This window comes from Manis pentadactyla, chromosome 11 (assembly GCF_030020395.1).
Source record: "Manis pentadactyla isolate mManPen7 chromosome 11, mManPen7.hap1, whole genome shotgun sequence".
Taxonomy (NCBI): Eukaryota; Metazoa; Chordata; class Mammalia; order Pholidota; family Manidae; genus Manis; species Manis pentadactyla.
Window position 1 is genome coordinate 113,374,205 of NC_080029.1, and position 15,135 is coordinate 113,389,339.

Here is a 15,135-nt window from a genome sequence, read left to right on the forward strand (position 1 = left end):
TTCTCCTCTACTGGGAAATAAAAAGCAATATTCTTGCATACAGAACAGATGAATCAACACATTTCTGCTTAGTCTTTAGTTTATTTCTCTACTTTCATTAATTATGTTCCATATGTAATGTAGGTATAAAAAAGACCTGACTTAGAAAAGGGCTGACGGCTCAACAGAATTGTAGTTCCTAGTTCTGACTAAACAGAAGAACCAACAATGACCAGCAAGAACAAGAAGCACCCCATCATGCAGACTGTGTCCTATAAATGCCTTTTCTGCTGAAGAGGAACCAGGAGTCATTCAAGAAATGGCTGCTTCCAGGTCCAGGATAGGAAATGTGCAAAACAAACTTGAAACAGAATGCTGGGATTGAGTGGGAACTCAGGAGCCGAGTAAGAGGCTCCTACTGACCAAAGGTGAGGTAATCAATAAGGAAAACAGTAACAACAGGTTAAAAGACAAGTGTAATTAGATCTGAGTTCATGATGATACTTAAAAACAAAAACCACTGGTCATCTTTGGAGAATGCCAAGGAACAAGATTATTATTTTGAAAACTAGTAAATAAAGGAAATTACATATTTATCTCTTCCCTTTCCTATACAAAACTGTACCCCATGGTAACCAAATAGTTGATGAGGGCATGTTTTTTCTTTTTAGAAGCATTCCAGCTTCTAAAGAATGGCAGGATCAAACTATCACTATTTTGCAACCCCAAATGAACAAACTTAGGTCTTGATTATCAATGACTGCTAAGATCACAAAAAGATGGTGGGAATGTAAGCTAGTTCAACCAGTGTGGAAAGCAATATGGAGGTTCCTCAAAAAACTAAAAATAGAAATACCATTTGACAAGGGAATCCCACTCCTTGGAATTTACCCAAAGAATACAACTTCTCTGATTCAGAAAGACATATGCACCCCTATGTCTATTGCAGCACTTCTTACAATAGCCAAGATAATGGAAGCAACCTAAATGTCTGTCAGTAGATGAATGGATAAAGAAGATGTGGTACATATACACAATGGAATACTATTCGGCAGTAAGAAACAGATCCTACCATTTGCAACCACATGGAGCTGGAGGACATTATGCTCAGTGAAATAAGCCAGGAGGAGAAAGACAAATGCCAAATGATTTCCCTCATTTGTGGAGTATAACAATGAAGCAAAACTGAAGGAACAAAATAGCAGCAGACTCGGAGACTCCAAGAAGGGACTAGTGGTTACCAAAGGGGAGGGGTGTGGGAGGGCAGGTGGGTAGGGAGGGAGAAGGGGACTGAGGGGCCATTATGTTTAGTACACATGGTGTGGGGGATCACGGGGAGAACAGTGTAGCACAGAGAAGGCACATAGTGGATCTGTGGCATCTTACTACACTGATGGACAGTGACTGCATTGGGGTATGGGTGGGGACTTGATAATATGGGTAAATGTAGTAACCATTGTTTTTCATGTGAAACCTTCATAAGAGTGTATATCAATCATACCTTAATAAAAATAAGTAAAAAAAAATCACAAAAATAAACAACCATTCATCCTCTTGGAGTACACATCTGTCCTATGAAATATTTTTGCCAGAAAATTCCTATCTAAATGAGATGAAGCCTCTAGATAAGCACTGTCCAATAGAAATATGTGAGCCATGTATGTAATTGTGCATCTCAATTCAAACTCAATTTTAAGTTTAAATTTAATTTTAATTAAAAATTTTAAGTTTAAGTTTAAACAGCCATATATAGCTACCATATTGGACAGTACAGCTCTATCTAACTGTTAAATTATAGTAAATAAGGGAACATACAGCAAAATCCAGACTGGGAACTCTGGAAAAATGACCCAATTTCTTCAAGTATTAAATTGCAAGGGAGAAAGAATCAGACAGAGTACAAGAGTACACAGGAAGAAGCAGGAGAGACCTGTGGGTTATCAGAAATTCAAGAGACAAATCACCCAACAACGAAGAGATTGCAGCTAGATCTTGAACCAAGTGTAAAACACACAAGATAAGGAAATTTGAACAGTGATTGGATATTTGATATAAAGGAGTCATTTATTTCTTTAGGTGCACAATGGCCCTGGAGTTAAATTTAAAAATATCATTTAGACCTACATGTTGAAATACTTATGAAGTAATATGTCTGTGATTTGCTTCAAAATAATCCCGAGGTGGGGGTACAGGTGAAACAAGATTGATCATGAGCAATTATTTGAAGCATTATAATGGGTATACAGAAAAAATATATACTACTCTTTACTTTTGAGTATGTTTGAAATTTTCCACATTAAAAAAAAAAGATTAGGATAAGAATACAATGACACTGATTCTCAGAAGTATAATTCCCTAAACAAACTTATCTTTAAACCCAGGAAGTACCTGGGCTGCCACCACCACTGCACGAGGCAATAAACCAGGGAAACTCACCAAATCAAATCACAAGAATGATGCTCACTTTATTAAAACTGTGTAGATGCTGAATGAGAGGAGAGGGATGGTTTTTTCCACTTGAAGCTGAATGCTTTCTCCTGGGTTCTGTGGCCTGAGTTTCCCTGGATCCCTGCTTCACATACTATGCCCACCATCAAAGCAGGTATCTTAGTGGCAAGTCTGTCTGGACACCGAAAAGACATTATACAATTCATCTTTTATTTCTACTCTTCCTGCATCTCATCACAGAACAAATGGTGGAGATTATAACCAAAGGGAATACATGGCGATGTAGTTAGTGAGGCTAATAACTCAGAGTTTAAGATTCATGAGCTTAGACAACCTTGGAGGAGTGCTGTCATGCCCTATTTGTTAACTCTGTAATGTGTAATATATAAATTTAACAGTGCAAATTAAACAATGAAAAAGTACAAAGGTGATGGCATCTTGCAGCCAAGAGCTTCCTACTACATGAAACCACTTCCAAAGTCGATGGTGCTCTTGAATTGGATTCCACAAAGTTCGGTGCTTGAGATCCATCTTCCTGTAGCAAATGTCTAGTTAATAAATGTAAATTTTAGGGTAAAAAACATGTTTCATCAATGTGAAAGTGTGTGTAGTGACCTGGGAAGCAACAAACTGGGAGCAAAGGCTCAAACTAAAAATTAAAGATCATTTATTTATTTAGTTTTTTGGAAATATAAATAACACAATAAATGACAAAAGGCAAAACAAACTGAAACAAAACCTGACGTGTTATATAACTGATTATCTCCAAGCACAACAGCATTTATTAATGAATATAAGAAAATAAATTTTATTATTTTTACCTGCTTTCCTCCCCAGGTTTAACTACATGGGTGTTTTTGGAAGCCTGAGATCCTAAGAAAATTTCACAGCTATACCAAACCCCACCCTCAATGTGACTGAGTGAAGTTAAGGTCCTGCTCCTGGAGGGAAATAAATTTCTATCCTTGGGGACTCTGTGAACTAAACTGTTAGGAACTTAAAACACAGATGCTTTCATTAAGATCCTTCTAACATGGGGAAAAAGCAGCCATCATCCATTAAAACACAATCCAGTGCTGGGTACAGGTACTCTCCAGGTTTTCTACCAGCTTTTATGGCAGCCCAGCCTGCAGTCTGCAGCCTCTCAAGCTGCACCCCAAGTGGGATTCATAAAACAGAAGACAAAGCATGTCTGGCTTTCCTCCTGGAAGTTAGAGGGCTCTCTGGGTAGGAAGGTGAGGACGTTGTCAAGCTTGCCTTCACTCAGTACTAGGAGAAAGGCTGCTACATCTATCCAGTGCACACCTGTTTTGAGTGGAGGGGGTGTACTTACCCATCACCACACAAGGAGAGTAAGAGTAAATTAACAAGTCACTCTGGACCAAGCCCCTCAAAACAGAGGCAAATTTGGTGAACTAAGGCTACTACCTATGGTAGTAACCCCAGTTCACCTAGGTCCTTTCCTGAAGAACCACATTAATCTCTTGATTCAAGAGGCACCTCTGGCCAGCACAGAACACGGAAGGAAAACATAAGTTCTGGGTAGGGAAATGCGACATGGGAGTGGAGAGATTGTGGTTTAGTCTACAGCACAAGAAGATGGCGGCATCACTAATATTTAGAGCTGGGAGGAGCCTTGGCTGGACCACACTCCTGGAGCATCTTTACTAATGCAGCGTAGTGGCGGTTGCCCAGATGTCGTTGCTGGGGAGCGGGGGAAGGACCCATCCCTGGGGAATGGAGCTGCCTTTGGGATGATCAGATGGCACCAGGTACTGATCCCAATCATGCCTAATAAGAACATTGCAGAACAATTATTTATTGGTTTTATTCCAAGCAAGATGTTCAGCAACTAAATACTGTATTTCAGCACTTAGCTTTCAAATGAATGATGTACTAGTCAACTGAAGTGATTTTAAGCATTATGCAAAAGAGTGTTATTTCTTAAATAAAGCAGAAAAAACTCAGAACTTATCATCTTATGAGTAACAAAATAATGAATATACAGTTGATCCTCATTATGCAGATTGTGTATTTGCAAACTTACCTATTCACTAAAATTTATTTGTAACCCCAATGGGCACATGCCCAGGTGAGGTCAAATAAGGTGCCACTCTGCCTTCTTGTTTTCAGCTCTCATATTATAAACAACTGTCCTCATGGTCTACATAGTATCATGTTTTTCACACTTTTGTGCTTTTTATTGGCAATTTACTTAAATTGGCCCCTAAGTATAGTGCTGAATTGCTGGCTAGTCTGAAAAGGCTATGATATGCCATATGGAGAATATATGCATGCTAGATAAGCTATGTTCAGGCCATGAGTTACAGTGCTGTTAGCCATGAGTTCAATGTTAATGCATCAACAATATATTTTAAGCAAGGTGTTTTTAAAAAATACACATACAAAAATTTTATGTATCGATCAACTGACAAAAATTTGTGGCCAGAGGCTCACAGGAAGCTAACCCTATATAACCTTAGGAGCAGCAGTTCAGTATTCTCTAATTCAGAGTCTATGGCTTTACAGAACAACATAGCTACTGTGAATAACGAGAATCGACTGTACTGTATTTAAAAGCTAAAACTTGTATATTAGCCAGAAATATATTTTTCCCAGAACACAAACTTGGTATGCTAAAGAGCATTGCTGAAACTTTGGAAGGAACATCAGCGATCACTTAGGTCAGTGATTTCCAAGCCAGGCTTTGAAGACCCCTAGATTCCAAGTAGATGCTCTGAAGCATTTAAAAGCCAAGTACTTTCAGTCACTAGCAAATTTAAGCTGCCTACAGAGCCCATTCATTCCTTCTAATTGTCTTTATAAACTTATTTCTCAAAAGACTGCATTTGGGAAGAGGACCACTACTAAGGTTTGAAGGCCACATTTTAGCCCACCATTTTCATTTTATAGGTGAGGAAAGTGAGATCCCAAGAGCTGAAAACTTTACCCAGCTCATTAGTAACTGCAGATTAAGATGAAACTCCTTGTTCCTAGCTCTCCTGGCTTTGCCCAAGAACTCACAAGTCAGCATGGGTCTTAAGTTTCCACAGGCAAAAAACACAGAGAAGGGTTCTTTTCCTTGGTCTGTTTAGCAGCAGGAGAGAGTTAGGTAAAGGAAGCCAATACTTTATATGATCATAAGAGCTGTAGCATGGGATAATACAAAGGGAAAGTCATAACCTAAGGTTCAATTTCTTCACCTGTTAAAATAGGGACATCTACTTCTCTAACATTCACAAGGACTAAACAAAACATGGCTTCCTTGAAACTTGGAAACATTATGAAAGCCCATAAGGAACTTAAAAGGACACAGTAATAGACCTCAACAACAGAAGCACTTTATCAAAGGCATCTTGCTACCTAAGGGGAAGGTGACATGGAGAGTGCCCCCTGACCTTATCTGGATGAGCGCCGGCAGGGAGTGCTCAGCTTGCAGGTAATACTGTCGGAAAGGCTGCAGGAGGTGAGCAAGCGGGAACTCATCTGAAAAAGAGAAGGCACAACACCACATCATCATGCTTTGTATCTAGAGTGTATTTCTCAAGGCAAGGTGACTGAGCCTATGACAATATGAATCTGCTTCATCTTCATCCCTGATTTCCAGGATACAGTGCTGAATTTCAAATTCTCAAGGTGTCATTCAGCTTAGGTGAAGAACATCCATGAGGAAAAGGGCTGTCAATCTAGTTTCCTCTTTCCTCCACTGGTTGCAGAGGAACTTACCTGGATCCCCAAATAACTTGGACTCAATTTCACGCTTTTGAAGTAAAAATTTCTCTTTTTCTTTCCTCTGTTTCTTTTCTAATTCTCTTTTCCTCTCTTCCTCTTGCTCTCCTTCCAGCATAACTCTGAGGGCTCGCTCTTCAGCTTCATATAATTCAGAGCGTTTTTTAATGAGTTTTCTTAGTCGCTGAAGATGATGCTCAAAAGTCTCATCTGCTGAGGCTGGAGGACAGACTCCTGCGCAGAAGGATCCAAATGACATTTTATTTTATTTTTTTAAATTTTTTTTTGAGAGGGCATCTCTCATATTTATTGATCAAATGGTTGTTAACAACAATTAAATTCTGTATAGGGGACTCAATGCACAATCATTAATCAACCCCAAGCCTAGTTCTCAACAGTCTCCAATCTTCTGAAGCATAACGAACAAGTTCTTACATGGTGAACAAATTCTTACATAGTGAATAAGTTCTTACATGGTGAACAGTGCAAGGGCAGTTATCACAGAAACTTTCAGTTTTGCTCATGCATTATGAACTCTAAACAGTCAGTTCAAATATGAATACTCATTTGGTTTTTATACTTGATTTATGTGTGGATACTACATTTCTCTCTTTATTATTATTATTTTTAATAAAATGGTGAAGTGGTAGGTAGATACAAGATAAAGGTAGAAAACATAGTTTAGCGTTGTAAGAGAGCAAATGTAGATGATCAGGTGTGTGCCTGTAGACTATGTGTTAATCCAAGCTAGACCAGGGCAATAAAACATCCACGTATGCAGAAGATTTCTCTCAGAACAGGGGGGGTGAGGTTCTAAGCCTCACCTCTGTTGATCCCCAATTTCTCACCTGATGGCCCCCCTGCGACTGTGCCTGTCTTAGGTTGTTCCTCCTTTGAGGAATCTTACCCGCCAAACGACATTTTAGATAAAACTTTTTCTTACTCCAACATCTGTGTTCTAATGAGCAGCCTCACAAGTCCAACTTACAGGATAAATTTGCTTAGAATTTGTAAATTCTAACCAATCTTCAAGGCTCAACTTAATCTTCTTGAGTCTCTGTTAGCTTTATTAAAAGCTCTGACCTAATGCATCCACTTCCACCCTTCTTCCTCCTCCTCACCGAAACCTGTGGTCACCCAGAAGCAAAACCCCAGTGGCTCTGTGCTTACCTGCTGCTGCAGAGTCCTCCCTGGAAGCCATCCGACTGCGGGACCCAGTGCTGGGCCCACAGCACCCCCCTGCTCCCACCCTCCAATGCAGCTCACTCATTGCTCACTGCAGTTATTCCCAACCTTCCCTGCTCTCCTAAAGCTTTCCTTCTCTGATTCTCAGCCAACCATCTTACCTATTTCCTAAAGAAAACAGGCCATCAGGCAGGAAATCCCTTAACTTTCTGTCTCCATTTTGCTTATCTACATTACTATCCATCCTTGTCTCCTTCATTTTCATTCCAATGGAAAATGGGTTCTTCATGTCCCTACATCCTGCAGGACCTTGAGTCACTATCCCTCCTGCTTCCCATGGACCTTTCTCCTTCTACTGACTCGTTCAACCAACACTTAAAATGCTCACCTTCTTCCCATAACCCTAAGATTACCACACCTCTCCCCACCTCCACCACGACCAATGCAGACAAACCGCCAGAAGCTGGTCTTGCTCTCTCCTTTTCTTCACAGGCAAACTTTTAATAAGCTGAACTCACTGTTTGTCTTTAACTCCTTGTCTCTCTTTAGTCTAGTTGGCTTCTGCCAATAGCACTCCACTCTAACGTACCTAACATAGGTCACTCATGCTCTTTGGGGTACTAATTCCTAGGAACGTTTCTCAATCTTTATATTATTTGATAATAAAAATAATAATGAAACATTTATATGGCACTTAATATGTGCCATGACTGTTTCCAGCATGTTGTGCATGTTCACTAATTCAATCATCACAACACCCCATGGGTGAGTACTATCATTATTCCTTTCTTACCAATGAGGAAACCAAGGCACAGACTTCAACACACACACACACACACACACACACACTCTCTCTCTCTCTCTCTCTCTCTCTCTCTCTCTCTCTCTCTCTGTCTGTCTCTACTTTATTCCTATCTCTCAAATACATGTATTTTTCTCCAACTCACTGTCTGACCCTTAGTTCACACTCCCATATGATCCCTGCCCAGCCAACTGCCTTCTCAGTCTCTTTCACCCTCCCTACTTGATGCTCCAAACCTTTTTCTGATCTGCCAACACTGATCTTTGTCATCATTTCACTCTCTGCTTATAACGTTTCAGTGATTCCCCTCAGCTAGAAGTGTAGCTGAGAGGTCTAGCCTGGCTCAAAAAACACCTTAACATGGTTACATATCCAGCCGTATTCTCTCAGCACTTACTGGAAGGTGCACATGCCTTAAGAAGTTAAAAAGCTGTATGTTTTCTAAGTATACAATGCAACAAGTTGCAAGTTACCAAATCATTTTACATTCACATCCATAGGTTATTTATCTTTATAGACCGTAACTCCTCTTAAAATTTCCTCCTTCTTTTGGCCCAAAGTGAGGAACACTAACAGTGAGAAATGATGCTGGTAAATGCACCTGGCAAAAGTTCACTGACCACCCACCTCACAGAAGACATGAAGTAGGGAAATATTAAGTAGCAGCCCTCAGGCTTTGCGTTCTCATCAGGAATAATATGGGTAGACACAGTAGATGCAAACTCCCTGATGCATGAATGCCCTATGGAGTCATCTGATTATAAGGCCTGAATCTGAATCACCACTCTAAAGGCTAGCATGCAGAAGCTAATCATTTAGCTAATAAAAGAGCCTGGCTAAATGCACAATGGTCATACCCTGACAAAACTTTTTTAAGGGTCTGAATCACAGTTTTCATTTATATTTTATAACACACAGAGGAAATCATTTGCTATCATGGTTCTTGCTAATTTGTATACTCTCAAAGATCCATGGTGATGTCTATGGCTTACATAAAGAAGGCAGCATGTAGTCCACATGAGCTAATTAGGAGGGGCAGGAGGTCACCTCCACCAAGTCAGGAAAGGATGGAGAATGGTGCGTCTGCATGTCCTTTTGTAGAATAGGGAGGGCTTAAAACGGCAAAGATGGGGCTGAAGGCCCTTTGGACGAACAGAACGGCAAGGGCAAAGCCCCACACAGGCGAACGTAAGGCACAATAGGGGAAACTTCTACAAAACCAGTGCTCCCCCTAGAGGCAAGAGGAGACCACTTAAGTGTTCTGAGCCCAAAAGTGATGATGTTCATGTACACGGGAGACATCCATGCTGTCTGCAGGGAACTCCCTGCCCCATCCAACCATTCCTACCTCTTCAAGTATCAATGCTTCAGGTTTGAATGTATCTGAAGGAGCATGCCAAGTTCTCCACACCTTCTGAAGCACCAAGTAAGGATGGAACAACTTTAACCTTGACATATGGGCAAAGTTGACCAGCTTCGTCAACATCCCTCAGAAAAATGTGGCAAAAATGCCTGGGGTGGGAATGATGAGTCAAGAGAAAGACAGTGCCGTGGGTTCCACATGTGTCTCTCTTTCCAATCTTGGGGACTACCAAGGGCTAAACATCTTCTGAGGCTTCCTACTTCAAAAGTTCTGAGGTACTGAGAGGTACTAACAAACTTAGTTACCCCACTGGGTGAAAATACTGAAGTATCAAGCATTTTTTCCTTCAGAAATTTGGGGAAGGTGGGGGTGGGTCACACCAGAGAAAAGAAAGGGTAAGAAAAGGAGACAGGAAGAAATGCAAGTAGAAATGCAAAGCTATGTTACCTTTCCTGGCTGCAGCCTCTTTCCTGAGTTTCCTCAGTTTTTCCAAGGCCCGAAGAATGTCCACCATTCTTTTGGTATCTGCTTGTTTTTTCCTCACTTCAGATAAGACACCATCAGCAGCAGCTTTAAGTTCCTGCTCCTGGAGGAGACAGAGAGCCCATGAAACCTAGAATTAGGAAAAACCTTACAGCAGAGATGAGCTACCCAGCAAGAGTTCAGGGGATCAGACAGCCCCAGGTTTAGAGAGAATCTCCTGGACCTACACCCCAATTCCATAGGCCAGGCACAACTCCCCTCTACACTGGTCCAACCAAGAGACTATCCTCCTTGCAGCTTCCATGTGGCTGCTGGTCTTTGTTTCTTCCTCAGTTTCTCAGAGTGGTCCAAGGGACATCTGCATCTGATTTACCTTGTTAAATTGGGGCTGTCTTGTTAAAAATGCAGACTCCTGGGCCCAAGATTCCGACTAGCATGGAAGATAAGGAATTAGGTTGGAACAGCCCAGAACTCTACAGTGCTCTCATTGACAATCTACATATAGTTTGTGCCCCATTGTTCAAAAGTTCCAAGGGTCTCTTTGACCTGACAGCCTTTCGAACATATGAAGACCCTATCCTACTCTTCTTAAGTTACTTCAAATGTATATAAAATAACTGGTTCCTCAAGCCACTACTCGGGACTGTCTCCAATAGCTTTGCCATGATGGTAGGGAGAGTCATTTTTGCCTAAAGTTCTCCTCCCCATCTGTCAAATATGCACCTGTAGTTCCACCACTGCAGCCACACTGTGCTGTTTCTTCTGCTTGTGTAACTTCCACCTGGCTTTGACATGTCCTTCAAGACTCAATTCAGATGTTGCTATATCATCCAGGATTCCTTGACACTTGGCATGGATTAAACATTCTATAGCACCTACAGCTGAAATCCTAATACACACCAGGCTGTACAGACATGATCCCCCATGGAGCTGTAAGCCCTTTAAGGACAAGCACTGCTTGTCCTATTCGTCGTATTGTCCTATTCGTCCTATTCCTCCCTATTTCCAGCTCCCTGCACTGGCCTGGCACATAATGAGCCCTTATGCAAAGTCTGTTGAACTGTCTCAAACTCCCTTAGATTAAGTTGTTGCCTCTAATATTCTCCTTTAAAGCACTGATATTCCTGGAGGTGTGAAGACAAAGCACGCCATCAATATACACATCAGAGGGGAGTTATATCAGACTCCAGGGCAGCAGCAGTCACAAAGAGGATGAGGGAGCCACACTAGCTGGTGTGGAGAGTAGAGGGAGGAGGAAGTGCCTAGAGGTAGTAAAAAATAATGAGAATGCCTTAAACAACGTTTCGACCAATTTCCAGTTTCACTGTGGCCCCTACTTAAGAGTTTGAGATCAACAGGCTTTGGAATCAGACAACCAGGGCTCAAATCGGGAGTGGAACTGCCACAAACTAGTTGTGTAGGTGTTGGTAAACTAACCTATGTCTCAATTTCCTAATCTGTAAAATTGGGATACCACCTACCTCTCATGACTGTTACAAGCTTCAAAACCTGGTGTACGTAAAGACCTCAGCATAGTGCCTAGAATACAGTTAAGTGCTCAAAAACACCATTGTTGAACCTGAGGATATGCGTTTTAAAACTTATAAACAAAGGAGTCCTGGGGAAATCATCACTACTGCTCCATCAGCCAATTAAGATATATATATATATGTTCCTTGAGACAAAGCCCCAAGTTGTATATATTTTGGATTCTGAAAATCACCTGTAACAGTACAACGCATAAGACCCAGTCTTGACTGTTATAAGTGGACAGAACGTGGGAGGAGACAGATCTTTCACTCCTGCAATACCACTGCATAAGCCTATACTCTGTGTTTACAGGACTTTGCAGTGCACCTAGAGCATTTGTGTTGTGTACTATACATCATTAACAGCCAAACAATATGAGTATGAGGTTGGAACGGCAAGCTTTCTTCTATTTATTTTATGGATGAGGAAAAAGAGGCTTGCTTAATTCCTGGGAAATGACAGCGCAAAGCCTCGCGCCTCTTCAGGTTCCAAATAGCACTACCCCTCCCCGCGTGGGCGTACGCTGCTCTTACCCGCTTCTTCTCCTCCACCTCCTGCACGCACTTGACCCTCCAGAGGTCAATCTCCTGCTCGCGCTCCGCAGCTCGCGCGGCCTCCGCCTCCCGCTCGGCCTCGCGTTCCCGGGCCCTGTCGCGAAGCCGCAGTCGGCGACGCCGGACCCTCTCCAGCCTCCGCCGCGCCTCGCCCACGTAGGCGGCCTGGGTCAACAGCTGTAGTCGCTCGGCCAGCTCGGCGCGCAGCGGCGCGGCTTGGGCGTGCAGCAGTACCCAGGCCGCGCCGTCGCCCTCGGCCTCACGCAGGGCCTGACCCAGGTCGCGCAGCCGCCGCACCAGGCGCAGAGCCCCACTCAACCGCGCGCGCACTTCGCCCAGGCTGGGTCCGGCGGGGGCCCGCGGCGGCACCTGGCAACCCGCCCGCCGCGGGGTTCCGAACACCGCCTCTAGCCACTGCCGGTCGCGCAGGCGCTGCAGGGCCGCATCCCCGAGCACGTCGGAGGGCGGTGGCACCTCAGGCCAGCGCAGGCTCCAGGGAGGCCCCGGGCCTGGAGGCGGGGGCCGCTGGCGCTCGCCGACCTCGGTTCCCGGGAATGGTCGGCACTGGGGCGGCGGCGGAGGCAGCGGTGGTGGCGGCACCGGGTAGAAGGCGCCACCGCCGCCGCCACGGGAGGCTTCCCCGGGGGCCCGGGACTGCAGAGCCAGCGGGGGCTGGAGGAAGGGGGCGGAGGCCCCCGGAAAGGCGCCGGGCCGCTGGGGAAGAGGCGGCGGGAAAGCCGGGGAGGGCAGCGGCGGTGGCGGACAGCCGAAGGGAGCGGGAGGCAGCGGCTGCAGGGGCGGCGGGCCCGGACGACCCGGGGCGTAGAAAGGAGGCAGAGCCATCGTCACGACGCAGGGATTCTGAAAGGTGTCAAGAATCCGAGGGGTTCCAGAGATCTTCCGGTAGGAAGTGACGTGAACCATGCGCGACGCCAGTATGACGCGCTCTGCCCACAAGGCCAGACTCGTCAGTGGGCGGGCGTTCAATCCTTCAATTCATATATGCTGTTCTTACTGAGCATTCTTGGTGTGGAGCCAAGCTTCTCTGCAAGTAAATGAGACTGACAGATACAGGTGCTCTCCTCTGGAACTGCCTATCTAGTAAAGAAAACACAATAAAGTAACCATGCAAACAAATGTGAATGTGCAGCGGTGCGTTTAAGTTCTACCAAAGAGAACACTGGGCAAGAAAAGCTTGTAGGAGAACTTAACGTAGTCAAAGAGGTTGGGGAAGACTGTCTTAAGGAGTTGAGGTTTCATCTGGGCTCTGACGGGTAAGTAAGAGTTAAATAAAAGGAGAGAGGGAGCACAATTCAGAGGGATCAGCATTTGCAAAAACTCTCTGATAGGAATAGGTCTAGTGGAGGAACTGAAAGAATGGCAGTGCAGATAGAGCAAAGAAAGCCTGAAAGGAACCTGGTGATACTGGAAAGTGGACAGAGATCATAGTGTCCACGATCTGATAGTTTAAGAACAATGGGAAACCACTGGAAAGTTTTTGGCAGGATGGGAACGAAAGGCCATGCCACACGATTTTCAAACTTAAACTCTTTTGAGATAATTGTAGATTCATGATTTTGCAGGGAGTAATACAGGGGTTTCTGTGTACTCTTTTCTGTTTCTCCCAATGGTAGTATTTTTTTTACTTATTTTTATTAAGGTATGATTGATATACACTCTTATGAAGGTTTCACATGAAAAACAATGTGGTTACTACATTTACCCATATTATCAAGTCCCCACCCATACCCCAATGCAGTCACTGTCCATCAGTGTAGCAAGATGCCACAGATCCACCATGTGCCTTCTCTGTGCTACACTGTTCTCCGCGTGATCCCCCACAGCATGTGTACTAAACATAATACCCCTCAATCCCGTTCTGCCTTCCTCCCCACCCGCCCTCCCACACCCCTCCTCTTTGGTAACCAATAGTTCATTCTTGGAGTCTCCGAGTCTGCTGCTATTTTGTTCCTTCAGTTTTGCTTCATTGTTATACTCCACAAATGAGGGAAATCATTTGGCATTTGTCTTTCTCCACCTGGCTTATTTCACTGAGCATAATGTCCTCCAGCTCCATCCACGTGGTTGCAAATGATAGAATCTGTTTCTTTCTTACTGCCGAATAGTATTATTCCATTGTGTGTATGTACCACATCTTCTTTATCCATTCATCTATTGACAGACACTTGGGTTGCTTTCATATCTTGGCTATTGTAAAAAGTGCTGCAATAGACATAGGGGTGCATATGTCTTTTTGAATCTGAGAAGTTGTATTCTTTGAGTAAATTCCAAGGAGTGGGATTCCCTTTTCAAATGGTATTTCTATTTTTAGTTTTTTGAGGAACCTCCATATTGCTTTCCACAATGGTTGAACTAGCTTACATTCCCATCCAATGGTAGTATCTTGCAAAACTGTAGTACAATATCAACAAGGATGCCGACATTGATAGTCAAGATACAGAACATTTTCTATCACTTCCAAGATCCTTCATTTGCCCTTTTGTTGTCAGGCGGCTGCATCTGGAGAGGTCTCTCCTTGTGCACTAGGTGAAACCTCAACCCAGACAGGGGAGGGTTCTTGACTCTGACAGAAAACGAATTCACGAACAGGTCAGAATAGTGTAGATAAGGAAGGAATTCATTAAATAGAGAGTAGTAGTGAATGACAGCAGTCATACAGGCAGTAGAGAGCAAGGAAGAACAGAGGGAGGAAAGGAAAGTTCATTAAACTCCTGCTCAGCATGGGGCAAATCCCTTGCCAACTCGTGAAACCAGGGTCACCTGGTGCCCAGTGTCCACTTGAATCTGCAGTGTGAGAACAAAGCCCCTACAACCCCAGGATTTAGGGGCGCTCAGAGCACTGGAGTGATTATGTTCTGAGAACTTCCCCAAAGCAAGATATTTTGGGGCAGGCTACTAAAGAGCATGATTGTTCAGCTGCAGTCGTCTGGGTCATCCAGGCCATGGGAACTTGCAAGCCCAAATTAAAGATACTTACCTGAAGTAGAACAGAGAGAGAGAGAGACTTGTGCTTAAGTCTAGAAAATTGAATGAAATAAGCA

At 43.6% G+C, this 15,135-nt stretch overlaps 1 protein-coding gene and 1 long non-coding RNA gene across 2 annotated transcripts; both read right to left on the reverse strand.

Annotated features, from left to right (window-relative positions):
• Positions 1 to 3,071: 3,071 nt before the first annotated feature.
• PDCD7 (programmed cell death 7) lies at positions 3,072 to 13,172 on the reverse strand. The gene is made up of 5 exons (XM_036932307.2): positions 12,053 to 13,172; positions 9,954 to 10,092; positions 6,154 to 6,390; positions 5,826 to 5,913; positions 3,072 to 4,218 (listed from the first exon to the last, which is right to left on the reverse strand). Exons 1-5 carry the CDS (start codon positions 12,995 to 12,997, stop codon positions 4,095 to 4,097), a joined length of 1,533 nt encoding a protein of 510 aa, XP_036788202.2. The 5' UTR covers positions 12,998 to 13,172; the 3' UTR covers positions 3,072 to 4,094.
• LOC130679618 (uncharacterized) lies at positions 6,462 to 9,947 on the reverse strand. The gene is made up of 2 exons (XR_008992642.1): positions 8,246 to 9,947; positions 6,462 to 8,201 (listed from the first exon to the last, which is right to left on the reverse strand). It is a non-coding gene; the product is annotated as an uncharacterized LOC130679618 (long non-coding RNA).
• Positions 13,173 to 15,135: the final 1,963 nt, after the last annotated feature.